This window comes from Schistocerca serialis, chromosome 1, assembly GCF_023864345.2.
Source record: "Schistocerca serialis cubense isolate TAMUIC-IGC-003099 chromosome 1, iqSchSeri2.2, whole genome shotgun sequence".
Classification (NCBI taxonomy): domain Eukaryota; kingdom Metazoa; phylum Arthropoda; class Insecta; order Orthoptera; family Acrididae; genus Schistocerca; species Schistocerca serialis.
In genome coordinates this window covers 876,015,395-876,042,128 of record NC_064638.1, presented here as the reverse complement: position 1 = coordinate 876,042,128, position 26,734 = coordinate 876,015,395, and the positions used below count along the sequence as shown (strand labels likewise).

At 44.7% G+C, this 26,734-nt stretch overlaps 1 protein-coding gene across 1 annotated transcript in view; it reads right to left on the bottom strand.

Moving 5' to 3' along the window:
• LOC126486396 (E3 ubiquitin-protein ligase TRIM37-like) overlaps positions 1–26,734 on the bottom strand; it is a 305,290-nt gene that overhangs the window by 175,335 nt on the left and 103,221 nt on the right. Inside the window, 4 exon segments of the mRNA XM_050108945.1 lie at positions 8,734–8,906; positions 15,016–15,107; positions 15,110–15,129; positions 25,728–25,907. Of these exon segments, the coding sequence (XP_049964902.1) occupies positions 8,734–8,906; positions 15,016–15,107; positions 15,110–15,129; positions 25,728–25,907 (465 nt within the window).

Sequence of the window (26,734 nt, the reverse complement as noted above, 5' to 3'; positions counted from 1 at the left end):
TCAATTGATTATAAACGTGGTCTCTCACTGTAATATTGAACGTGTTAGTTTACACTCATAATGCCCACTAACAAAGAAAAATATGACAACTTATGGACCATTTTTACGATAGTCTTTTACATTAGTCTTTTCTACCACTAATTCTTTTTTACATGCAGTGATTATCCTTAACTATCATAACACACACACACACACACACACACACACACACACACACACACACACACACACACACAGAGAGAGAGAGAGAGAGAGAGAGAGAGAGAGAGAGAGAGAGAGAGAGAGAGAGAGAGACCGACCTTACATATTTTTAAAAATTGAGCAGAAGCAGCTGTCACGTAAATATGATGATTTCGGTTTGTGCTTGAAGTTGATTTTGTTGTGTATTAAATTTTTACTTATTATGCAGTTCAAATCGCAATAAATGGTTATTACTGCAAGCAGTTTCAATGTTTTTTTTTTTTTGAGAAAAATTGTACTTCATGTATTCACAAAACTGTGTCACCTCTTCTCACCTCCTGACGTCACACATAGTAAATCTGTGGAGCAGTGGACATGAATTAGTATTTCTCTCACGACAATAGATCAAAATTGGTTTTAACATTTATTATTCCCCTCATAGATTTGAACATATAATAGAGTGTATGCAAATGAGCCTGTCTGTTATCTGCAGCAATGCAGTTCGGCAATGTGGACTTTGTTTTCCTGCTCTCTGCTGCCGTGCATGCGCAGTCCTCAACCCCCCACGCTTCCTTTCTGCTCTGCCTCTATGTGTGGAAGCGTTGTCCTAGGCGACGCACGCTTTAGACGAATGTAGGGAAAGTAGCAGCAAGCAGGCAGCAAATTTCTCCGCGCTGCCAACAATGGGAATGTATCCTGCGTACTTGCTTTTTATGGACATCTATTATGCTCAAAATGCAGCACATATGAATCCAATTGTAGTCACAAAAGAATTGACTTTTCACATATAAAAGTACTAGATAGTAGTACAAATTTCTACAGGAGATGTTAAAATGTCAACAAAAATATGTTCACAAAGAACGTTTGAATTGTAGCACAACAAAGGAAATATAAGTTTCAACAATGGTGCTTCGGCACTGTTGCTTTTGAAGGTTTGCAATGAAAGATAATGTGCACTGCTACCCTGAAGTGGTTCCAGCAGACAATGACTGTTGGTCAGGGTAGCATGAGAGTGGATCCAGTAGCAGAAACATCTACACTTTAGATGCACCCTAGTAATTGAGCAAAAACAAAACAGAATCCGCAGTACTAATAGTACTATTAGTAGTTGGGTAATTGGTTAAGGGACTTCATTACAGTTTAGTAGTGGTGGAAAGTAATTGCAGTGGTAGAAAATAGTTTTGGCATTAGCATTTTTTAAAAATAAGTTCCAGGAATAAATAATTAATACATACATTTATTGTTAGCCACAAAAATGTGAAATGGCCTATTTTTGCTTCTCAGATAATAGGCTGTAATTGTGAAAAATAAATAAATCAATAAAACCTCCAGTGGTGCAATATCTGTAGATTCAGCTGCAGGGAGGCGAGAGGACAATGTGTTGCCATTCATTCTGCTTATATTGTCAGCACTGATAAGAACTGCAGCAATCTAAAATGGATGCAAATCACAGTTGGAACTGTTGAGAATATGGATACATCAGTTTGCATTTCACAACTGATTCAAGCAGAAAATAAAACACTAATTTTAAGTGGAAGCCACAAACAACTGTTCAGCAGAAGCAAACATTCATTGGTGGCACAAATGAACAATAAATTAAAGAATTCCAGTTCTGTATGCCAAACTTTCTGAGGGCAGAAGCAGGGAATGTTCCAAGAAAAACTGGAGAGATTCAGCAATTTTCCAACTGCACACATTGCAGAATTCAAAGCAAAGGATGACAAAGAGGACAGCGCTTACTTTAAAACACAAAACAATGCTAGCTCGACACTTCCCTCAGCATTTGACAATATAATACTTCGTACCAGTGTCACAAAATTTTATATAAAAGAAAGGCATGGCTAATTGCTGATCCATAAGGGCAACACCAATTGGACAGCTGTTTATTTTGGTATGTTATGAAGTCTTACTGTGAACATTAAGGGCATTAAAAGTGTTCCTGTAAGAAGTTCCAGTAATGAAAACAACAGAATAACACTGATACTGGGTGTAGTAGCAGAAGCAAAAATGCTGGTCTCATATACGGTTGTTCACAGGAGAATCATGTCGAAGGTACTGCCTGTGTGAATCCTGTAGATGTCATTAAAAGGGATAGATGATAAATGCCCTGCTGATAGATTGGATGAATGTAGTTTGGAGCAGAATAAAAGACTATGTTTAACAGAGGGAAAATAATGTTGCTGGATTCTTTCAGGGCACAACTCACCCAGGAAGTTAAGGATCAAAGAACAAGAAAGACCTGTTCAATTAATGGCTGTTGCGGTGAACAGATCTTTCAAGGCTCTGCTATTACAGCTTTACAGTGAATGGTTTTTTCAAGATGATTAGAGCCTCACTGAAGGAGGAAGTTAACAAAACCCTCTTCATTTATATCAACATAATTACTCTGGAATTCATGCTTAAGCACGCAGCATGTTGTGCCAGTGCATTATTACTGCCTAGAGCAGAATATCAAGTGAATCTGTAATGATATCTTTACATACAATGCCATGAATGGCTCATAGTTAGGGACAGGAAACATTTTTTTTATTTTACAGCTAATTTCGGTGTTGCTGTTTGTCAGATCCGGAGTTACCTTGTGATGCCAAATTCATGACTGACTTTTACTGCCGAATCTGGAGTCATTACTTTTGCCAAATTCGGTGGATCTTTTCATTTTTTGTAAATTACAAATTTTTATGCCAATTTTGCTGTTTTTTGCCAGTTTAATTTCATACTTTTCTCTTTGTGGTTTTATTTTTGCCAAATTTGAGTTTTATTTTTTTACCAAATTCGGTGCTTTTTGCCAAAGCCGGAGTTATTGTTTGACAGACCAGATTTGTTTTTTTGCTCATTATTTTTTGTCAAACTGTGTTACTTTTTGCAATTTTTTTGGGAAATATGTTGCTATTTTTTGCCACACACACACTGCTATTTTTTGTCAATCTCAGTGTTTTCTCTAATTTTGGTGCTTGTTTCCTGTTTCAGTAAAATTTTTTCCAATGCCATTTCCAGTGCTATGTATTTTGCCACTTTTGGTATTAGTTTTGATATCACATCATAGTTATGTGAGAAATGACCGTTCATTTTAAGATTATACATGAACCTCAAGCTTGAGGAAATAAGATGTCAAAATGCAATTCCAACATTCAGTTATAAAAATCGCATACTGCCATTCTCAAACTTATAGCATTTTTTAAATGTGAGAATAACAAATTTCTCTGAATTTCATAAAAATTGCCAAATTCATACTATTTTGTTAAAAATCACTAATTTCATGTTATTTTTTGCGTTATCATTTTTGCGAAATTTTCCTGTCCCTACTAATAACACGACAAAATATGGGAGAAGTGTAGGGTGAAAGAAATGGCAGTTGGCTTAAAAATGAAGATGATCATACCAGTGTTGAAGATGATTAAAAGTTAGTGGCACCACAGACTACTGGTTTACATAGTGAATAAAGAAAGGTTCAAGATAAAAATGAATGTTAACTATTACTTTCTGTTTCTCCCTGAACAAACGAGATGTGAACACTCAATAGTTTAAGTTTAAATAGATAAAATGTTGACTTTTAGGCAGAAACTTTATATTAATAAAACAGTTTGTAATTCTAATTAATAAGAATAGGATAAAAATAAAAATTTGTAGAAAGGCTTTAAAAAATGTCATCTTACATTCAGGATCGTCTTATACACTGATCAGCACTAAGGATGCAACACTTCAATTTCACACAACTGAAATTTATTTTAAATTTATGACCTTTTTGCCACTAATCCACTATCTTGTGACGGAATATGATGATACAGTCCAACCTAAGGACCCAACAATGAAAAAAGAAAGATGATTATAAACAAATTTAACAAATTAAGCCAGAGATACATGCTTCAAGGATATTCTGAGTAAGCTCAAAGATAATGCACGTCTGTTTTGATGTTATACACTTCACACTTTACTTCACAAACCTCGGAGATGATCTTGGAGACCTCTGTTCACGTTTTCAAAAGCTTGTATTGCCACTTCTTGCACCAATAATGGCATCCAACCTTTCAGGTAAGCTCTTGATTAATGCAATAATGTCCTGTTGATGAATCAGATCCCATCCTTCCAGGAGGGTGTCCTGTATGTCCTGTAGGGTTTCTGGATAGTGCTGACGGGCTCTGCTCCCCTGCTGGTCCCAAATGCGCTCAATAGGATTCAAATCAGGTCTTCGAGCATGTCAGTCCATAACATGAATTATTGTTTCATCCAAGAATTTCTGTACAGTTCTTGCAACTTGTGGGGCTTCTATTGTCGTGAATTAGTATAAAATAATCACCAATAAATGGAGAGAAAGGCACAACATGCTCCAGAGTGATTTCCTCCTCATGTGGCAAGGCTTCCATGCTCCAAGAAGACCAAATTCGTCCTTGCAGCTGTATCGATTCCCGCCCACATCATCACAGACCCACCCCGAAAATGCGTCCTGGATGAGAATGTGCATGGGGATAACGTTTCCCCTGGTCTTCTCAAGACGATCTCTGTTCTGTCAGGTGATTGGAGGCCAAATAATGACTCATCAGTGAACAACACTTTATCACATTGTTGTACTGTTCAGCCAAAATGTGAAATGTCGTTAAGCTGTGCAATGCTCTCTGGTGAGTTAGGACCTGTAGCAGGTCTTCTGGTTTGAAGATTGGCTTCTTCCAGTCTTCTTTGACAGTTTCTCTCACCCCTCAAACACAGTAGAGTCAATTTCATGCTTCAATAGCAGTGGTGTAACAGGCGTGCAGAACTTGAAGTTGTAAGAAGCGGTTATCTATCTCTGATGTTAATCTTCTTGGGCCGTCTCCTGGTCTCCTTGCAAAGCCTTCAGTTTCCCTGTGCCTTTGTATGATTCTGGAAATCATGAAAAGTCTAGTACTCAACACTTCTGCAACTTAAGGCTTGCTGCAGCCATCTTTCTCCAAAGCAACAGCATTCATAGCTTGTTCAGGGCTTAAGGACCTGTTTACTCCAGAAAGCTGATTATGACAATCACAGAAAGTTCCTATTAACACATGTGATTGAAAGGGGAAGAATTCAAGGTGCATTAATAAGCACTACAAGAGTGGGAAAATATTTTTTGCTCACATTCAGTGATGTGTTTTCCAGGTTGTGTGGGAAACAACAACTGAGGCTAACAACACTTCATTGGTTGTTCGCAAAGCAACGCCAATTACATACCCTGTCTCAAAAACTTGACTGAATTGCTTCACTTTGATTAAATAGATAATTACATAATGATTACACATCATTTATTGAATGTTGCATTTTATGTGCCAGTCAGCGTAGTAGCGTAAATACACTACTGGCCATTAAAACTGCTACACCAAGAAGAAATGCAGATGATAACACAGGTATTCATGGGACAAATATATTATACTAGAACTGACATGTGATTACATTTTCATGCAATTTGGGTGCATAGATCCTGAGAAATCAGTATCCAGAACACCTCTGGCCATAATAATGGCCTTGATACGCCTGCGCATTGAGTCAAACAGAGCTTGGATGGCGTGTACAGGTACAGCTGCCCATGCAGCTTCAACATGATATCACAGTTCATCAAGAGTAGTGACTGGCGTATTGTGACGAGCCAGTGGCTCGGCCACCATTGACCAGGCGTTTTCAATTGGTGAGAGATCTGGAGAATGTGCTGGCCAGGGCAGCAGGCTAACATTTTCTGTATCCAGAAACCCGTACAGGACCTGCAACATGCGGTCGTGCATTATACTGCTGAAATGTAGGGTTTCGCAGGGATCAAATGAAGGGTAGAGCCAAGGGTCATAACACATCTGAAATGTAACATCCACTGTTCAAAGTGCCATCAATGCGAGCAAGAGGTGACCAAGACGTGTAACCAATGGCACCCATACCATCATGCAGGGTGATACGCCAGTATGGCGATGATGAATACACGCTTCCAATGTGCGTTCACCGCGATGTCGCCAAACACGGATGCGACCATCATGATGCTGCACACAGAACCTGGATTCATCCGAAAAAATGACGTTTTGCCATTCGTGCACCCATGTTCGTTGTTGAGTACACCATCGCAGGTGTTCCTGTCTGTAATGCACCGTCAAGGGTAACCGCAGCCATGGTCTCTGAGCTGATAGTCCATGCTGCTGCAAACGTCGTCGAACTGTTTGTGAAGATGGTTGTTGTCTTGCAAACGTCCCCGTCTGTTGACTCACGGATCGAGACATGGCTGCACGATCCGTTACAGCCATGCGGATAAGATGCCTGTCATCTCGACTGCTAGTGATATGAGGCCGTGGGATCCAGCTCAGCATTCCGTATTACCCTCCTGAACTCACCGATTCCATATTCTGCTAACAGTCATTGGATCTTGAGACCAATGCGAGCAGCACTGTCACAATATGATAAACCACAATCGCAATAGGCTACAATCTGACCTTTATCAAAGTCATAAACGTGATGGTACGCACTTCTCCTCCTTACACGAGGCATCATGACAACGTTTCACCAGGCAACGTTGGTCAACTGCTGTTTGTGTGTGAGAAATCGGTTGGAAACTTTCCTCATGTCAGCACGTTGTAGGTGTCGCCACCAGCCCCAACCTTGTGTGAATGCTCTGAAAAGCTGATCATTTTCATATCACAGCATCCTCTTCCTGTCGGTTAAATTTCACGTCTGTAGCACGTCATCTTCATGGTGTAGCAATTTTGATGGCCAGTAGTGTACGATATGTCTGGAGTCATCAGAGTCAGGATGGATTGCTTCAGGATATTGTCCTAAAAACTGTACAAAATTTTAAAAGAAAAGAAATGCCAGTTGTTACTAAGGCTTGAATTTTTAGGTGCTAAAATTAAGAAACTACTTATTTCTTATGCTTAAAAATACTTGAAATATATGACCAAAAAAGTAAATGCATTTTATTGCAATTAAATTTCTTCATGTGAAATTGAATGATGTGCGGTACTCAGAAACACAACTCATTTTAAAGTTATCCATCACAAACAAAATGATGATTATCCCGAAACACTGTCTTATACTGGGAAAATGAGTGCTCCTGGCCACAAGATGTCAATCTGGCAACTTTATAGCAGAGCACATCACTCTCACTCATATCGTATTTTTGACAGCCAATTAACACGTTTGAAATTCTGCACAGTTTCAGAACCACTTTTCTTTCCAAATATGTCTTTGTACTTATTTTGTAGCATTTGTCCTGCAGATCCACTAAGATTTAAGTTTTCTTTTGACATCATGAACATGCTGAACTGTTTCTGACAGAAGGATTCCCCCCTTTCCAAGTTTGTCATCCGTGCTGCTATGGAAACACATTTATCAGATATACAGGGTGACAATTATTGAACTACATGAAAAAATGTAAATTAGTTACAAAATATGGTATGTACACACTTTATTCAATATGTAAACATCACTACAGATATTCATATTTAGGTTATGACATATTTGCTATGCCTGTCATCATCAGCAATGATATGGGAAGTCTGAGACCACACATTTTGTTTCAAACGTTAAGGAGACAGGACGAACACTTTCTGTTCAAACACAAGAAAACAATGATGTTGTGCATGAGAACGTGACCGTAAGTCCCAGAAAATTGGCTCACTGACAAGCTCAACAATTGAATTGATCACCAAGTTCACTGCATGAAATCGTTTCAAAAGATCTGAAAATTCATACGTACAAGATTCAACTTACACAAGTGTTGGAGCCTGCAGATCATCAAAAGAGACATCAATTTGCTCAATTGGTCTTGGCTTGACAAGTGGAGAGTGAGAACTTTACAAAAAAGAACAATTTTTTTCAGATGAGGTGCATTCTCACACACGACTCTGAACGTGTACAGCAAATTTTCCTCAGTTTTTATGTCAATAATTTAAACTGTTATTTAAGCAGTGAAATAACTAATGATGGCCAAAGTAGAGAGGATATAAAATGGAGACTGGCAATAGCAAGAAAGTATATCTGTGGAAGAGAAATCTGTTACATTCAAATATTGATTTAAGTGTTAGGAAGTCTTTTCTGAAAAAATTTGTATGGAGTGTAGCCATGTATGGAAGTGAAACACAGATGATGAACAGTTTAGACAAGAAGATAAAAGAAGCATCTGAAATGTGGTGCTACAAAAGAATGCTTATGACTAGATGGGTTAATCACAAAACTAATGAGGAGATACTGGATAAAATTGATGAAAAAAGAAATTGTGGTACAACCTGAGTAGAAGAAGGGATCAGTTGATAGGGCACATTCTGGGACATCAGGAGATCACCAATTTAGTATTGGGAGGCAGTGTCGGGGATGAAAATTGTAGAGGGAGACCAAGAGACGAATACAGTACGCAGATTCACAAGGATGTAAGTTGCAGTGGTTATTTTGAGATAAAGAGTTTCATGCAGGACAGAGTAGCAAGCAAAGCTGCATCAAACCCCTCTTCAGACTGAAGACGACAATGACAACAACAACAACAACAACAACAACAACAACTAATACATTAAATTTAGCGAACAGCATTTCTTCCGCACTTTGCACTTGAATTATTTTTTTATCAAAGAAATGTACCTGGTTCCAGATGATTCTCTTCCTAGCTGTGCAGGTGGTGACGCGACAGGTGATGTTGCCACATTTCTGCTAGTAGAAGTCACTCTTGGAGTTGAAGCAGATGGTGATGTCACAGCACTTTCTGCCCATGCCACTGTTGCATTATTATTTCGTGCCATTTCAGCAGCTAACTTCTGCATAACACAGGCACAAAATGCTCAGTATCAATCAAGAGTACGTAAAAGAAAAATAGAGATGAAGTTGCTAATAAAGACATTGTAAACAGTTTTGTGTTTTATTATTTTCTACAGGTATAATACAGCTGCAGTGCTTTTTCTGGGTGTTTGTTTTTGATACACTCACACAATGTAAATTACTCAAAGTAACTTGTGGTCAAACAGAGCTATCTAATACGAGCAATTGCTTCCTATCAGCTGAATATTAAGTTAATCAATTATTTTCTCTCAACTGCCATCAAAAATTTTGCATTTAGATATTTACTACAGTGTCAGTGAAATGATACCAGATGGCATGTTCAATCAAGAGGCCCTTCCAAAATATAAACTGACATACAGCTTCATATTTACAGGTAAGCTTAACCACTCTTAAACGCATTATCTCTTCCAAAGGTTTGAGAAGAGAGTTATTACTGCAACGGGTCTACATTTATCAAAATCTGTCAAAGTCACCAACTTCAAAAGGTGCATATTTTATATCAGATGAAAATGTCAAGTCTGGCTGAGAAAGGAAGGATAGAGATACGACACTTCTCAGAAACATAGTTCAATTGGCTTCCTGTTGATCGTACCATTGAAGGCCCCTTGCAAAGAAAACAATGGAGACCTCAGTAGCAGCAGAGGCAAAAAAGGAGACACTTCTAATGCTTTTCACAAGACATGTCCCATTTCTCTCAGGGGCAAACACAGACTGAACAAGTAGTGTTGTACCCCCAATGGGAAGCTACAAAAAATATCTAACTTACAAAAAGTGGCAACCTCATCCTCGCACTGAAAGGAACAGCATACTACCACATTACAATCTCTCAAGGAATACATGGAATGACTTCTCACATACAAGACTCTGGAAGTAAAGCTTTCCTCACTTGCCTCTGCAGCAAGGGAACATACTGAGAGAGAATACTCACAACAGGAAGAAGAAAAACTGAGAAAGGATCAAAACTGGAACATGGAACACACCAAAGCTAATGCAGAGATGAAAGTCAAGAGACTGCCACAAAAGAGAGGAAAAAGAACATTCTTGGTGTACTTAGCACTTTTGTGAGTTGCAATCTGGAGCAAATGCTGAAACAAACTGGTGACTACCAGCTATACTACTTGGGAGTGGAAAATAGTGGGGCAAATGGTGTTGGAATTTTGTTAGGATACAAACTAAATGACATAAATGCAGCAGGCAAAAAGGAATACAAACGTCTTAAAGATGGGATCAACAGGAAGTGCAAAATGGCTAAGCAGGGATGGCTAGAGGACAAATGTAAGGATGTAGAGGCATATATCACTAGGGGTAAGATAGATACTGCCTATTTATCAAGGGACCAGGTGGAAACCCAGTTCTAAGCAAAGAAGAGAAAGCAGAAAGGTGGAAGGAGTATATAGAGGGTCTATATAAGGGTTATGTACTTAAGGACAATGTTATGGAAATGGAAGAGGATGTAGATGAAGATGAAATGGGAGATATGATACTGCGTGAAGAGTTTGACAGAGCACTGAAACACCTAAATTGAAACAAGTCCCTGGGAGTAGACAACATTCCATTAGAACTACTGACGGCCTTGGAAGAACCAGTCCTGACAAAACTCTACCATCTGGTGAGGAAGATGTATGAGACAGGCGAAATACCCTGAGACTTCAAGAAGAATATAATAATTCCAATCCCAAAAAAAGAAAGTGTTGACAGATGTGAAAATTACCGAACTATCAGTTTAATAAATCACGGATGTAAAACACTAACGCAAATTCTTTACAGACGAATGGAAAAACTGGTAGAAGCCGTCCTCCGGGAAGATTAGTTTGGATTCCATAGAAATCTTTGAACACGTGAGGCAATACTGTCCCTACGATTAACCTTAGAAGCTAGATTAAGAAAAGGCAAACCTACGTTTCTAGCATTTGTAGACTTAGAGAAAGCTTTTGACAATGTTGACTGGAATACTCTTTCAAATTCTGAAGGTGGCAGGTGTAAAATACAGGGAGCGAAAGGCTATTAACAATTTGTACAGAAATTAGATCGCAGTGATAAGAGTCGAGGGGCATGAAAGGGAAGCAGTGGTTGGGAAGGGAGTGAGACAGGGTTGTAGCCTATCCACAATGTTATTCAATCTGTATATTGAGCAAATAGGGGGGAGAGGGAGGTAGCGGGTGGGGGGGGGAGGGGGGGGAGGGAGGTAACGGGGGGGGGGGGGGGAGGGAGGTAACGGGGGGCGAGAGGGAGGTAGCGGGGGGCGAGAGGGAGGTAGCGGGGGGAGAGAGGGAGGTAGCGGGGGGAGAGAGGGAGGTAGCGGGGGGAGAGAGGGAGGTAGCGGGGGGAGAGAGGGAGGTAGCGGGGGGAGAGAGGGAGGTAGCGGGGGGAGAGAGGGAGGTAGCGGGGGGAGAGAGGGAGGTAGCGGGGGGAGGGGGTTAGGGAGGAAGCGAGGGGAGTGGGTTAGGGGGGTAGCGGCGGGGAGAGGGGAGTAGCGGGAGGAGAGTGGAGTAGCAGGGGTGAGACGTGGGTATCGGGTGGAGAGGGGGTAGCAGGGGGGAAAGGGGGGCTGTAGGTGGAGACGGGGGCAGTGTGGGGAGGGGGGGGAGCGGGGGGGGAGGGGGGGCTTGCGGTAGGGGGCAGGTAGTGGGGGAAGGTGGGGGAGGAGGTAGCGGTGGGGGAGGTGGAGGGAGGGAGGTGGCGGGGTGGTGGTGGCGGGGGGGAGGTTGCTGGGGGGCGAGGCGGAGGTGGGGGGGGAGAGGCCAGGTGGCGGGGGAGAGGGAGAGGCAGGTGGCGCGGGGGAGAGGGAGAGGGAGGTCGCGCGGGGGAGAGGGAGAGGGAGGTGGCGCGGGGGAGAGGGAGAGGGAGGTGGCCCGGGGGAGAGGGAGAGGGAGGTGGCCCGGGGGAGAGGGAGGTGGCGCGGGGGAGAGGGAGGTGGCGCGGGGGAGAGGGGGTGGCGAGAGGGAGGTGGTGGTGGGGAGAGGGGGTGGCGAGAGGGATGTCGCGGAGGGGGGGAGAGGGATGTCGCGGAGGGGGGGAGAGGGAGGTGGCGAGAGGGAGGTGGCGGGGGGGAGGTGGCGAGAGGGAGGTGGCGTGGGGGAGATGGCGGGGGGAGGTGGGGTTTGGGAGGTGGCGGGGGGGAGGTGGCGTTTGGGAGGTGGCGGGGGCGAGGTGGCGGGGGGGGGAGGTGGCGGTGGGGGGGGGGGAGGTGGCGTGTGGGGGGGGGGGGGTAGTGGCGGGGGTGGTGGGAGGTGGCAGGGGGGCACGTGGCGGAGGGGGGCATGGGGGGGAGGTGGTGGGGGGGAGGTGGCGGAGGGGAGGTGGCGGGGGGGAGGTGGCGGGGGGGAGGTGGCGGGGGGAGGTGGCGGGGGGGAGGTGGCGGGGGGGGGGGGGGGGGGGGGGGAGGTGGCGGGGGGGAGGTGGCGGGGGGCCGGGGGGAGGGAGGTGGCGCGGGGAGAGGGAGGTGGCGCGGGGGAGAGGGAGGTGGCGCGGGGGAGAGGGAGGTGGCGCGGGGGAGAGGGAGGTGGCGCGGGGGAGAGGGAGGTGGCGAGAGGGAGGTGGTGGTGGGGAGAGGGGGTGGCGAGAGGGATGTCGCGGAGGGGGGGAGAGGGAGGTGGCGAGAGGGAGGTGGCGAGAGGGAGGTGGCGGGGGGGAGGTGGCGGGGGGGAGGTGGCGGGGGGAGGTGGCGGGGGGGAGGTGGCGGGGGGGAGGTGGCGGGGGGGAGGTGGCGTTTGGGAGGTGGCGGGGGGCGGGGGAGGTGGCGGGGGGGGGGGGGAGGTGGCGGGGGGGAGGTGGCGGGGGGGAGGTGGCGGGGAGGAGGTGGCGGGGGGGAGGTGGCGGGGGGGAGGTGGCGGGGGGGAGGTGGCGGGGGGGAGGTGGCGGGGGGGAGGTGGCGGGGGGAGGTGGCGGGGGGGAGGTGGCGGGGGGGAGGTGGCGGGGGGGAGGTGGCGGGGGGGAGGTGGCGGGGGGGAGGTGGCGGGGGGGAGGTGGCGGGGGGGAGGTGGCGGGGGGGAGGTGGCGGGGGGGAGGTGGCGGGGGGAGGTGGCGGGGGGAGGTGGCGGGGGGAGGTGGCGGGGGGAGGTGGCGGGGTGAGGTGGCGGGGGGGAGGTGGCGGGGGGAGGTGGCGGGGGGAGGTGGCGGGGGGAGGTGGCCGGGGGAGGTGGCGGGGGGAGGTGGCGGGGGGGACGTGGCGGGGGGGCGAGGCGGATGTGGGTGGCAGAGGGGGAGGTGGGAGGTATAGGGGGGGGAGGTGGTGGGGGGGAGAGTGGAGGTGGCGGGCGGTGAGTGGAGGTGGGGGGGGGGAGGGGGAGGTGGCGGTATGGGGAGGTGGCGGGGGGGTGGTGGCGGGAGGGTGGTGGCGGGAGGGTGGTGGCGGGGGGGAGATGGCGGGGGAGACGTGGCAGGGGGGACAGGTGGGGGGTAGCGAGGTAGTGGGGGGGGAGGATGGTGGCTGGGGAGAGGGAGGTGGCGGGGGAGAGGGGGGTAGCGGTGGGAGATGGAGGTAGTGGGGGGAGATGGAGGTAGCGGGGGGGGAGATGGAGGTAGCGGGGGGGGGGGGGGTGGAGATGGAGGTAGCGGGGGGGAGATGGAGGTAGCGGGGGGAGATGGAGGTAGCGGGGGGAGATGGAGGTAGCGGGGGGGGAGATGGAGGTAGCGGGGGGGGGGAGATGGAGGTAGCGGGGGGGGGAGATGGAGGTAGCGGGGGGGGAGATGGAGGTAGCGGGGGGGGGAGATGGAGGTAGCGGGGGGGGGAATGGAGGTAGCGGGGGGGGGAGATGGAGGTAGCGGGGGGAGATGGAGGTAGCGGTGGGAGATGGGGGTAGCGGGGGGAGGTGGAGGTAGCGGGGGGAGGTGGAGGTAGTGTGGGGAGATGGAGGTAGTGTGGGGAGATGGAGGTAGTGGGAGGGGGGAGAGGGAGAGGGAGAGGGAGGGGGGAGAGAGAGAGAGAGAGAGAGAGAGAGAGAGAGAGAGAGAGAGAAGCTTTAGTTACCAAGGTAAATGGTGTACTAGCTCATATGCTGGGGCATTGTCAAGCAGTACAGGAGCCATAGCGCATGGCAGACTGACGGAAGGCAAATGATACCAGCACACTTTATGCCAACCAAATTGTGTGCGACTCATGGGGTACTCCTACATCAAGTTTGAGCAAGCACTATCACACGCCATAATATTGAAGGGATACCATGATTATCTTTATTTGGAGATACCACTATCACCATATCTAAAGTGGTGAACTATACATTGATAACAGACCACTATCCACTATTATGGATTGTAACAGGGAATGGAAAGGTCACCATGCAACAAGCCAGTCAAGAATTTCATGCTGAGCAGTGAACACCACTATTATGGATTGTAACAGGGAATGGAAAGGGTCACCATGCAACAAGCCAGTCAAGAATTTCATGCTGAGCAGTGAACACTGATGAGCAGCCATACTATTTACAACTACCTATTCTCTATTGGTTACTGAAGCCACTACTACAGACTTTTACCTCTGCTTGCTGAATATGTGCAAGGTACAAATATGTGCAGATGATGATGAATACCAAGGGCATCATTAAAGTAGGCAGCAGAGATGTGTGTGTGTGGGGGGGATATTATTATATGAAATGAATGGGGTCTCTGGTATGTTCATTATTGCCTGTCACTGGCAACTGCTACATTAATTTTATGTCCCATCATGTGCAGCTCTTTATTTGCCGACATCATCTTGCAGGTGGTCTATACCTTCAGCCTTAGACACTGAAGATCCCATTTTTCCCCAACTGTATCAAAAGAGATTTGAAGAGCACATTGCAAACATGGAGGTGCTGTAGGGACCCTTTCACACCTCGATTCCTCCACCACCACCACCACCACCACAATTTGTGTCGGCATCTGGCTAACACCAACAGATTGGGATGGCTCTACAATGTATCACAGAGAGATGTTGCTGCAGTCATCATAATGAAAGAGGTTTCTACGCACTATGAAGTCAAACTCTATAATTCAACTGATCAGAAATGTATTCACTAAAGCCAATTACAGACAGCTCAAAGATCAATATCTGCATTACAATAGACGTCAATACATTACACAATGTGTACTAAACAACAAAGCACTCACCTCTTTCAGTTCATTAATCTGAGCAAGATACTGACTCTGCACAGTAGTAAGGTGGTGGATATACCACTGCTGGTCACGACATCTCTGGAAAATGTTGGAGGACGGACTTGGAACCTACGCAAGAAAAAGTGAAAGTAACTGTAGTGCCTCACTTTGTTAAATCAAGTATAACAAAATATTTTCAACTTTTACAGTTTTTCCAATAAACAAAAAACCCATTGATGATGGCACAGAGGTGTTGAAAAAGCAGTGTGTTTGCAGAGAGCTGGAACTCATGTCCTATAATAATTGTAGTGTCTTTTCTATTCTGAATCACAGGAGGAAATGTAAATTATGAAAGTCCATTTTAATTCTTAGACACATGGAACAATACATGACTTTAAGAATTGTAGTATTCCTTGCAAATTTTGGGCAGCAAGTTCGGTATTTTACTGCCACGTGTTCACATCACAATTGGTGTAAAGCCTTTTCCTATTAACAGTGATATTATAGATAAAAGGATGTGTATGTCAACTATGAATACTGGAAAGAAACAAAGATGGGGAAGAAAGAGTTACTGGTGAATCAAGATCAAAGGAAGTTAAAAAAGAAAGAAAGGAAGTTAAAAAAGAAAGAAAGGAAAAGACAGATTGCTATCTGTAAGAAGAAACATCAAGTTGCAGACAGGCACAATGAAAAGACACTCACACATAGCTTTTTGGCCACAGCCTTTGTCAGTAAAAAACATGTGCGCATGCCCCCCCCCCCCCCCCCACACACACACAAACACGACCACCAACTCCAGCATCTCGGGCTGCAATGCAACATCATGTGGAACGCAAGCAGCAATCTGTAGGGAGTGGGAAGGGGAAGGGACAGTAGTGTACAGGTGGGGAGAGAGATGAACGCTGTCTGGCAGAGGGTGCAAGGACTAGACTGCCCACAAGCGCTGCGTCAGGAGGTTGTGAGGCAGGGAGGTGGGGAAAAAGGAGCAAAAACGCAAGCGGAGTGGCGAAAGATGGGCAGATGCATTGGCAGAGGACTGTGTATAAACAGGGTGGGAAATGAAAATGGGAGAGGAGATGGTGGGAGGAGTGGGAGTGTGAGGGGAAATGGTGTGGGAGATCTGTTTGTGGACTAGGTATTGAGGTTAGTGCCTGTCTGCGAAAGCCTTGCTGAGACCCTCAACATACTAAGCAAGGGAGTTTTTGTCACTGCAGATACGCTGTCCCCGGACAGACAGGCCATGTGGGAGGGATTTTTTGGTGTGAAAGGAATGACATGGATGAGCATTCCAGACAGCACCTCCGTAAGTTATCTAACCTGCCTCGGGACACCACTATCCAACCCCTATTGCACCCACAGTGTTCCTCCTCGTCCATCCCTCATAGCAGCTTTACCCTGTGTAGCTGACCTTCTCAACTTTCCACATCCCCCAAAACTCCCTACTAACTGTAACACCGAAAATGCAGAATGCATGGCGCCTGCTATCGATATATAACTTTTTTTTCTGAATTGTATGTAAATATTTGTAATTTAAATGCTTTCTTTTAATAAGTAAGGACATTGCTTCACTGTAAGTGTACACTTAGGTAGAAGTCTGTTGATGTTTCATTGTATTTATCTATGTTTTACTGTGAAACTTGTAAGCTCCAGGAAAAAGCCAAAGGAACTGTTATTTGCATCGACTAGCAACGATAATAGCAGTGCTTGTCTGTTATAAAATCTTTTGGTAGGGAGTTGTTGCGTACAGCACACGGAGAGAGTGGGAGATGGGTTCCAGCACTTGTAGTGTGCGGAAGTGTGGTGTTAACGCTCCCACAGTAGAGTGTACTATTTCGGCGGCATCATGTATACGCACTGGCCAGATGTCTAGAGCAGGAGGACAGACAGTGGATGGATGGAAGAGGCTGTATTAATTACAATTGCCCATTCCTATAATTAAGTCATGGCTCCACAATATGCTACCGTCTACAGCAAGAGCAGCAGTTCCATCAGCAGTTCCAGCAACACAGTTTCATCATCGGCTCCGAGTTTTGTCACATGCACAGCACTGAAGTAAGGCTGTTCATTGGTAGAAGGTACTAAATGGCCAACCCAGCAGCACAACTGAATGTGATTTGATTGGATTTATTTAAATAATAATCAGTTAAACTCAGGGCGATTGTGTCCTCATTGCCCCCAGACACTGTTACCAAGCAGGATCCTTGTTCCTTTTTTTCCCTAATATGCTAAGTGAGTGTCATAAGAAACAAATGAATAGTTACAGCCAGTTTATTAATGAATAATTTCTCTTTTAAGAATTTTAGCCTCAGCCTACTTCCAATTAACTGTTGTACAACAGAGGCTTCAGTATATGACTACAGTAAAGCAATTTCAGTTTTCAAGTTTGAGAATCAATCACTGGAAAAAATCCAAATCTAAAGAAATGCACAAATTAAGAGTGTGGAAGTTTTATTTATTTTACGTATAGCTTGGAGCACATGGCTGTTTGGTTTGGTATGTATTCTAGTATTTAATTCTGTTCAAATCAGTAAAAAAAAGAAAAAAAAAGGCTCAGTTGTTCAGACAATAATATGAAATCCAATTTGCAAAATAAGAGTCGGCAAAGTAAAAAGTGCTTTTTTTTTCAAAATTTCTTTGATGACATTATGATAATATGAAATCCAATTTGCAAAATAAGAGTCGGCAAAGTAAAAAGTGCTTTTTTTTGAAAATTTCTTTGATGACATTATGCTGAGGTCACTGAAAGTCATTGTTCACGTAATGAAGTTCAGTACTAGCATACTGTTTAATTGCATATTTTCAAATCATTACTCAACTGCCTTTTTCAAAATTTAATGCCAAACATAACGTAAGGGTGACTTCTCAGTTTTCTGTATCATTACATACTCACTTAAAATTAGAGTAAAAAAACACACAAAAACATGGCAACCGTTAGTAGCCATGTCAGCCTTTAATAATACATGTTTTTCTTTCCCATCGTCTTGTAGTACAAGATTTGGATGTAAATTGCCCTAGTGGGTTGGCAACCATTAATTACTTCCTATGTGTAACTTTTGGATTCATGATCAGTGGTACCCCTTTCTGTCCAGTGTTGTTTGTGAGTGAAAGCACAAAATAACTTTCATTTTCCAAATTATAGTCCTGTTCGATTTAATTAATTTTATTTTTAGTGGACTTTCCATCAGAAGGGTCGGTCGTACACTTTCCTCCTAGTTATTGGTATCACTTCTTCAGGAAAGATAGCATTATACAATTAGAAGAAAAAAATCCATTAGGCATACACGCGATACACGGTCATATTTTATATCGCAAGCACGATAGGCCGATTAGTAAGAAGGACGTTACACAACCCTCCATCAAATTCAAATCCAGAGCCAAAACATTCCCGTAACATTGTTGTTAACCTTTCCACCAAAAGCCTCAGCCCCACAGAAGTTAGTCCTATCCAAATGCCTACACCTATTTTAGCCCAGCCATGCTGGACTTATCAAAGATTTACTCTCCTCCTGACCCCACAATGGAAACACTTCTTTTCCCCTGACCCCCAACCACAACCAACCTAATTCCAACATTGAACCCTATCTCTTCCAGCTCATACCACCATCTACCATATTCTCCCCCCCCCCTCCTCCTCCCAATCATCTGCTGGTCAACTTAGCCTCATCATCGTTCCCCAGGTCCCTTCCTCAAAACACCAACCTTCAACCTTTCAGTAGAAGAAATAACAGCTTACACAACCTCAAAACGAATCCTGACTTAATCATCTACCTGTAGACAAAGGTCCCACCACCGTTGTTATGAATCGTGGTGACCACTTGGCAGAAGGCCGATCCCATCCCGGATGTCCAACACAAACTTAAATCCTGCTTAAAACCCTAGGCCTTTCCCAGAACATCTCCTCTTAATCCATCCCTTCTCACCCCTATGACACCCCACACACCCACTTTCTACATGCTCCCCAAAATTCACAAATCCAACAACCCTGGACGTCCCATTGTGGCTGGTTATTGTGCCCCCATTGAAAGAGTTTCGGCCCTCATTAACCAACACCTCCAACCAGTTTCCCGTAATTTAGCCTCCCACATCAAAGACATGGACCACTTCCTTCACAGACTGTCTGCCCCCTTACCTTCTTGATCTCTACTCGTCACTGTTAACGCCACGTCCCTAGACACCAACATCCCTCATGCCCATAGTCTTACCACTATAGAACACTACCTTTCCCAATGTCCTTCAGACTCCAAACCCATTACCTCATTCACCTTACTAACTTGATACTAACCTACAACTACTTCTCATTTGAAGGAAAGGTATATAAACAAATTCGCGGCACAGCCATGGGCACCCCCAAGGCAAACTCCTATGACAACACTTTGTGAGCCATCTATAACAGACCTTTCTAGCTTCCCAAAACACCAAACTCCTAGTCTGGTTCAGGTTCACTGATGATATCTTCATGATCTGGACTCAGGGCCAAGACACCCTATCTTCATTCCTTCACAACCTCAACACCTCCCCTACATGCTACATGTGGTCCACCTCAACCCAGCATGCCACCTTCCTAGATGTTGACCACCTCCTCCCTGACGGCTCCATCTGCATCTCTGTCCACATTAAAACCCACCAATCACCAACAGTACCTGCATTTTGACAGCTTTCATCCCTTTCTCACAAAAAAATCTCTCCCTTATAGTATGGCTACCTGTGGATGGTGTATTTGCAGTGACAAAAATTCCCTTGCTCAGTATGCTGAGGGTCTCACCAAGGCCTTCAAGAGACAGGCACCATACCTCAGACTAGTCCACAAACAGATCTCCCATGCCATTTCCTCTCACATCCCCAATTCTCCCACCAACCACAAGTACGAGTCACAAAGGAGTGTCCTCTTCATCACCCAGTACCATCCCGGACTGGAACAACTGAACCACATCATTTGCGAGAGTTTTGATTACCTATCATTATGCCCTGAAATGAGGGACATCCTACCAGAGATACTTCTCGACCCTTCTAAAGTGGTGTTCCATTCATTGCCCACCCAACCTCCACAACATCCTAGGCCATCCCTATGCCACTCTTAATCCCAACCCCCTTGCCTGAGGATCATATCCCTGTAGAAGACCCACGTGCAAAACTTGCCCAATCCTCCCACCCAGCATTTCCTATTCCAGCACTGTCACAGGTTTTTCCTACCGCATCAACGGTCGACCACCTGTCAAAGCAGCCATGTCATTTACCAACTCTGCTGCAATCTTTGCACAGCTTTTTATATTGGTATGACTACCAAGCAGCTGTCCACCATGACAAATGGTCGCCACTAAACTGTGGCCAAGAGCAAAGTAGACAATCCTGTGGCACAGCATGCAGCTGAACATAACACACCTAATCTCAATGGCTGTTTCATTACCCAAGCCATCTGGATCCTTTCCTCCACCAACAGTTTTTCTGAACTGCACAGGTGGGAGTTATCCTTAGAACACATTCTCCACTCCCATAATTATCTGAGCCTCAACCTACGGTAACATACTGTCCCCACACCCTCCAACCAACTGTTTCCCACCCCCTCTATCCTATCATCTCATCTCATCTTCCACCCTGTTTATTTGCAGCCCTCTGCCAGTACATCCACCTGTCTATCCCTGCTCCTTTTTTTCCCCCCTGCCTTCCGACCTCCTGATGCTGTGCCTATTGGTAGTCTAATCCCTGCACACTCCACCAGACAGCATTTGTCTCTCTCCCCACCCACACTCTACTATCCCTTTCCCTTCTCCACCCCCTCCAGATGCTGCTTGCATCCCACATGATGTTGCATTCTGGCCTGAGATGCTGGAGTTGGCGGATGTGTGTGCATGAGGTATGCTTTCCCCACTCCTTGTGTGTTTTTGCTCCTTTTTCCCCACCTCCCTGCCTCACAACTTCCTGACGCCGCGCCTGTTGGCAGTCTAGTCCTTGCACCCTCTGCCAGACAGCGTTGTTCGTCTCTCCCCACCTGTAGACTACTATCCCTTCCCCTTACCACCCCCTACAGATTGCTGCTCGCATCCCACACAATGTTGCATTGCAGCCCGAAATGCTGGAGTTGGTGGTCTTTTTGTGTGTGTGTGTGTGTGTGTGTGTGTGTGTGTGTGTGTGTGTGTGTGCGCGCGCGCGCGCGCGCGAGCGAGCGTGCCCGCGTTTTTTACTGACAAAGGCTAGAGCCAAAAACCAATGTGTAAGAGTCTTTTTATTGTGCCTGTCTGCAATTTGATGTTTCTTCCTGTTTGTTTTTTTCCTTTCTTTCTTTAACTTCCTTTGATCTTGATTCATCAGTAACTCTTTCTTCCCCGTCTTTTTTTTCTTCCCAGTATTCACAGTTGAAATACATATTCTTTTATCAATACAATCACAGTTAACAGGAAAAGGTTTTACACCGATTGTGATTTGAACATTGGCAGTAAAATACTGAACTTGGTGCCCCAAATTTGCAAGGGATACTACAATTCTTAAAGTCATGTATTGTTCCATGTCACTAAGAATTAAAATGGACTTGCTTTACAGTCTGACTGTTATGTCTAGCCTAGCGAGATTACAGCATTCATGAAATGCTCAGAACAAACACGAAGTACCATGATGCGTGGTGACACAATGAACACAAAGTGTCAACCTAAGCAGTGACGAAAGAGTCCCTAAGCTTGTCAGGAACAAACACAAAACTAAAAGCAGATGTTGCAAAGTACTCACACTTGAATGCAAGCAAGCAAAGATCAAAGTAAACAAGAATCCTGGCTAGTGCTAGCAAGTGACCAAGCTTTGAGTTTGCAGGGTCACACAAGGAAAGCTAAGCTTCCAAAGGCATTGCCCAATGTACACGACACTTCCACTGCTTACAGTGGAATTGCGGGTGAATTTTACTCTCTACTGTAAATAACTGCTCATCTGACATATAGGAGTCTGGTGTCAATACCAAATCCTCCACATCATAAGGCACATAGGGCTGAAAATGCCTCAGCTTGTGCCAGAATTATGCAGTCAAGGGACAAGTGGCCATGGGGATCTCCACCAGAACTTCCACCTCGGAACAATCCACTGGAATGTTTGGGGCAACGCCAAGGCTGTGGTAGCCTGACTGCTGGTCATGAACCAACAAGGAGGGGGATACACACTCTGATAGCTAGTTTGAAGATGGAAGGAAGTATTCCACTTCCATCAGATCTCCCATCCACCTGGCTAAAGGGTCTCCTGCGCGACATGTTTCAGAAGGCATGGGTGTAGGTTACACTGTCAGTGAGAGCCCACCTAGAGTTCCTGCTGCTAATAAGCCAAGCACACTATTCATTTGTTATATATTTTTATGAGCTTCAAACAGGAGTGACTTCAGTAATATATAGGAAATGTGATTTCTGTGTACATAGGCGACTTGCAGTCAATGAGGATGATAGGATGAAGACGAGGACAGCAGAACACCAGTCCCTGGGCGAAGAAAATTCAACGACCCAGCCGGGAATCGAGCCCGGGCCCAGAGAATTGACAACCCATCATGCTGACCACTCAGTTACTGGGGGGTCGACTCCAGGCTGTGTTGGCTTCCATCACACAGCTTGAGGCTACAGCCAAGGGGCATCACGGTGGGGGGTCGGACGCAGGGATGCGAGGGATGTCTAGCATGTCTCTTATGTCCCCCAATTGGTCCACTGCTCTGGCCTTCCCAGGTACTGCCTGCACTGAGGTTGATGGTACTGCCTGCACTGAGGTTGATCCCTCACCTGTGGTCAAGTGGGAGATCATATAATAACTGTCATGCCCAACACTTACATAAATAGTTGCAGTGATACTCGCCCTCGGTTATACTTGTGAATTCATGTACTTGCTCGCCTATACGTGCTGTTATAGCACTTTTATCTGACAATAGACTCAAGTGACAAGATCTTCAGTTAAATGAGAAGTGGTTGAAACTGCCGAGTTGAATATCCGAGCACATGGAGACAGCGAGTTTGGGGACGTCGTCATAAGACCAACTAGCAAGTTTAACGCCAAGTTTACGGTTTTCATTTCTGATCTCTAGTCCACACCTTTGTCCATATTATACCATTAACCACCAACAGTGCCTGCATTTTGACAGCAGCACCCATTCCACACCAAAAAATTCCTTGCATACAGGTGATCATACATGGACAGCATATCTGTAGTGATGTGAATTTCCTTATCCAGTGTACTGACGGTCTTATTCAGGCATTCACTGACAGACACTACCTCCTTAAAACTATACCACCAACAGATTTCCATTGCAATATACTCACACACTCCTAATCTCCAACCACCATCAAGAATCAGCTGCAATGGAGCACCCTTGTCACCCAATATCACCACAGACTCCAGTAAGTGAACCATATTCTTCGCCAGGATTTTGATTATCTATCATCACAACTAGATATGAGAGACTTCCTACCCAAAATCCTAGCCACCCCAGTCATCCACACAACTTATACAACAGCCTGGTCCATCCCTATGCCACTCCTAATCCCAACCACCTTGACACAGGGGTCATATTGCTGTAGAAGACCCAAGTGAAAGACCTGCCCAGTTCACCCACCCAGTGCATCCTCCTCCAGCACTGTCACAGGCTCAGCCCATACCATGAGAGGCAGGGCCATTTTGAGAGCAGCCATGTCATATACCAGCTCTGCTGCAATTTCTGCACGGAATTTTATGTGGGCATGACCACCAACAGCCGGCACCAGAATGAACGGCTAAGCCAAACTGTAGCCAAGAACAAAGTTGAGCACCAGCAGCACAACAATCTGTCAAGCACAACATGCCTGAGTTCAGTGATTGATTCACAACCCATGACATCTGGTTCCTTCCCTCTGGCATCAGCTATTCTGAATTACATAGTTGGGAGTTATCCTGCAATACACCCTTTGCTCCCATAATCTTCCTGGCCTCAATCTCTACTAACCCTCTGTCCCGTCACCCTCTACCCAACAGTTTTATAATCTGTCCTTTCACCCCCTCCCAATCCATGCCTCCAAGTCACCATCATGCACTGCACCTCACAGGCATGCACTGCATGCAAAGCCCATGCACCTGCCACATCTTTCTCCTGCTTTCCTGTCCTGCACTGCTGCTGCCTCCCACCCAGCCGCTAGCTGCCTGTCCCCAAACCCCTCCTCTTTCCTGCCTATTTCTGCCTCTACCCACTCCACTAAAGACAACACCCATCCCAGCCTACATGCAGAAACACCATCCCAGCACTATGTGCCCATCCAACAAAATGTAGGTGAATGACTCAACACTTCTGCTCTTCAGTGAATGTTCTCCTTTACTCCTAAATTATTTGCATTCTGCTGGTACTTTCTTTAATCTATATTACAGAAATTAATGTAGATAACTGTAGATATAATGCTTATTACGAAATTCTTTAGTAAAAACTCCAAATCTCAACACTTTATTGTTCATTACAGGCTTTGTATACAGCATTTATTTATGCACCACAAAAGTATGATAATGCAATCCTAGTAGCATGTGTTTCTGTTACAATGCTTATGACAAGAACTACTGTGACATTGCTGGTGTTGCATCCAAGAACATAAGTTTCCAAAGATGGTTAATTAAACTAAAACCTATTGTAGATTTTAAGACTGCGATTTGGACTGTTTCGAATAAAATATTTTAAAGGCACGACTTCACTTAAATGAATGGTGCATTACACAATATGATTTATGTGAGTATTTTAGATGTGCAAGATCGTGTAAGGGTAACAGTAATTCATAAAATGAAATATAAGACACAGATCTGTTTATCTGATCATAGTGCTGTAATCAGTCTTTTGAAAAATGAACGAGCAGCCCATGAAATGGCTGAGTAATTGACTCTAGGATGCTGAGTAAGAACAGCAGCCCTTAAATTCCCTGTACCCATAGCATCCAGATCTTACAATGCCTACCCAAGATATGAGTGACCTGTCTTCTTCCTGGACAGTGTGCCTGAGTTGTACTCCAGCATACTCCCTTCCAGTGACTGACTGATGTCACACAAGTTCTGTACTTGTAAACAATCAGACTATTACAGAGTTGTCATTGGTCTCATTACAAGAAATATCTTATGCATCTGTTCCTGCAGTCTTTGTGCTGACTCTTTTGAAGGCAGTTTCTTAAAGTCTGGATTAGCACAGTCAATCACACTGGCTCTAAAACTGCACTGCATTGTTCAGTCTTGTTCTCGTTTCCCTGTAAGTCATAACTTCTGCATGGAAATATTTAACTTGCACCAACCAATGGTGATTTTCTACAACAACATTGCAAGTTCTCAATAACGTTGGTGAACTTCTCATTCAAAATAAGTGTTCGTGAGTTGTTAAGCATGGAAATGACCCTTTCTAAGACCACAAACAAAGCACATGGTCTATAACAGACTGAACATGCATAACACATACATTCACTCTGTTAAATGCTGTTTACAACTGATAAGGTACAGCTTTTGGAACTATTAGTTAGTTTCTTGGAGAGTAGAGAAGGTTTGTTTGAGGATGGTATAAAGGAAGAGCAAGTCAGTCAGACACCAGTTTGAGAGGAACCTAAAAGTATTGAGGACAATGGTACACACATTATATCAGACTGATTCCAAGATCTGGCTCCAAACTTCACAAACCTACGAAAAAAAAAATTCCAGTGTACCATGCATTCTACAGGATAAGCCCATTAGGCACAAAAATGTTTTAAAAAATAAGGCTGGAAAATAAAATATACACTCACCTTAGAATTAGAGTATCATTCTCTGTGTTTAAATAACCCTCACTGGCAAGTAGATCGAGACGGAAGAATCGGTTGTAGCCCCAACATTCTCCAATCTCAAAATCTGATGCAAATTCACGGACAATATTCTTGCTAGCATCAACTGAGCCTTGATGAATCATTTCAACTCTATATTCGTATCTGTATTTGAAAAATAAAACATGTTTAAACATAATGTTCTTAATCAAACTTTTGTTACACAATAGCACTCAGGTTCATAACTTAATTTGTATAAACACCTATTACTCCACATTATACTATTGCTTAACGAGCAGATATTACCTATCCATTACACTGTATTACTCCAGATTGCATTTCATTTCATATCTTTTGATTTCCTTTTCAACAAAATCTTTGGGCCATACAACAGCTCATTAGTATTGCACATAACACACTCCCTGCACTCTTCACTTATCTCATGTTGTAAAAACCACAGTCAGAGGTTATAAAACTTAGGCTTGAACATTCTTGACGGTTTTCAACTGTTTTCATTCCTATATACTCCACCTCTGCCTTGGTCCCAACAAGTTAGTGTGACATTCATCAGTTAATCACCTCTCTAGAATACAATACTAAGTACACTTGTACCCCAAGGGTAGCAGTTGGTCTGAAGATAGAAGAAATTTTCTTGGCTTGCATTGAGAGTAGATACGATACTGTAAACTTCATGACCACCAAACTTTGTACTCATACTACAGTCCACACCCATGTCACAGGAAGGCGATACAATTTTCAATTGTTCCGTGCATTCCTCTCCATTAACCACTGGCACCCAATAAGATTTAATTCTCTTTCCGAGCGCCCAGCCGCGAGTTAAAGCTAGACAGCTAGAATCTCTTCTACAGACTGTGCTGTTGCCATACTTCAAGATCACACAATTTCATTCACCGAGAAACTGAATTATTTATTCAACTGTCAACGATGTTTTTTTGCAGCAACTGTGAATGTGTATCTGCAAATATGTTAGT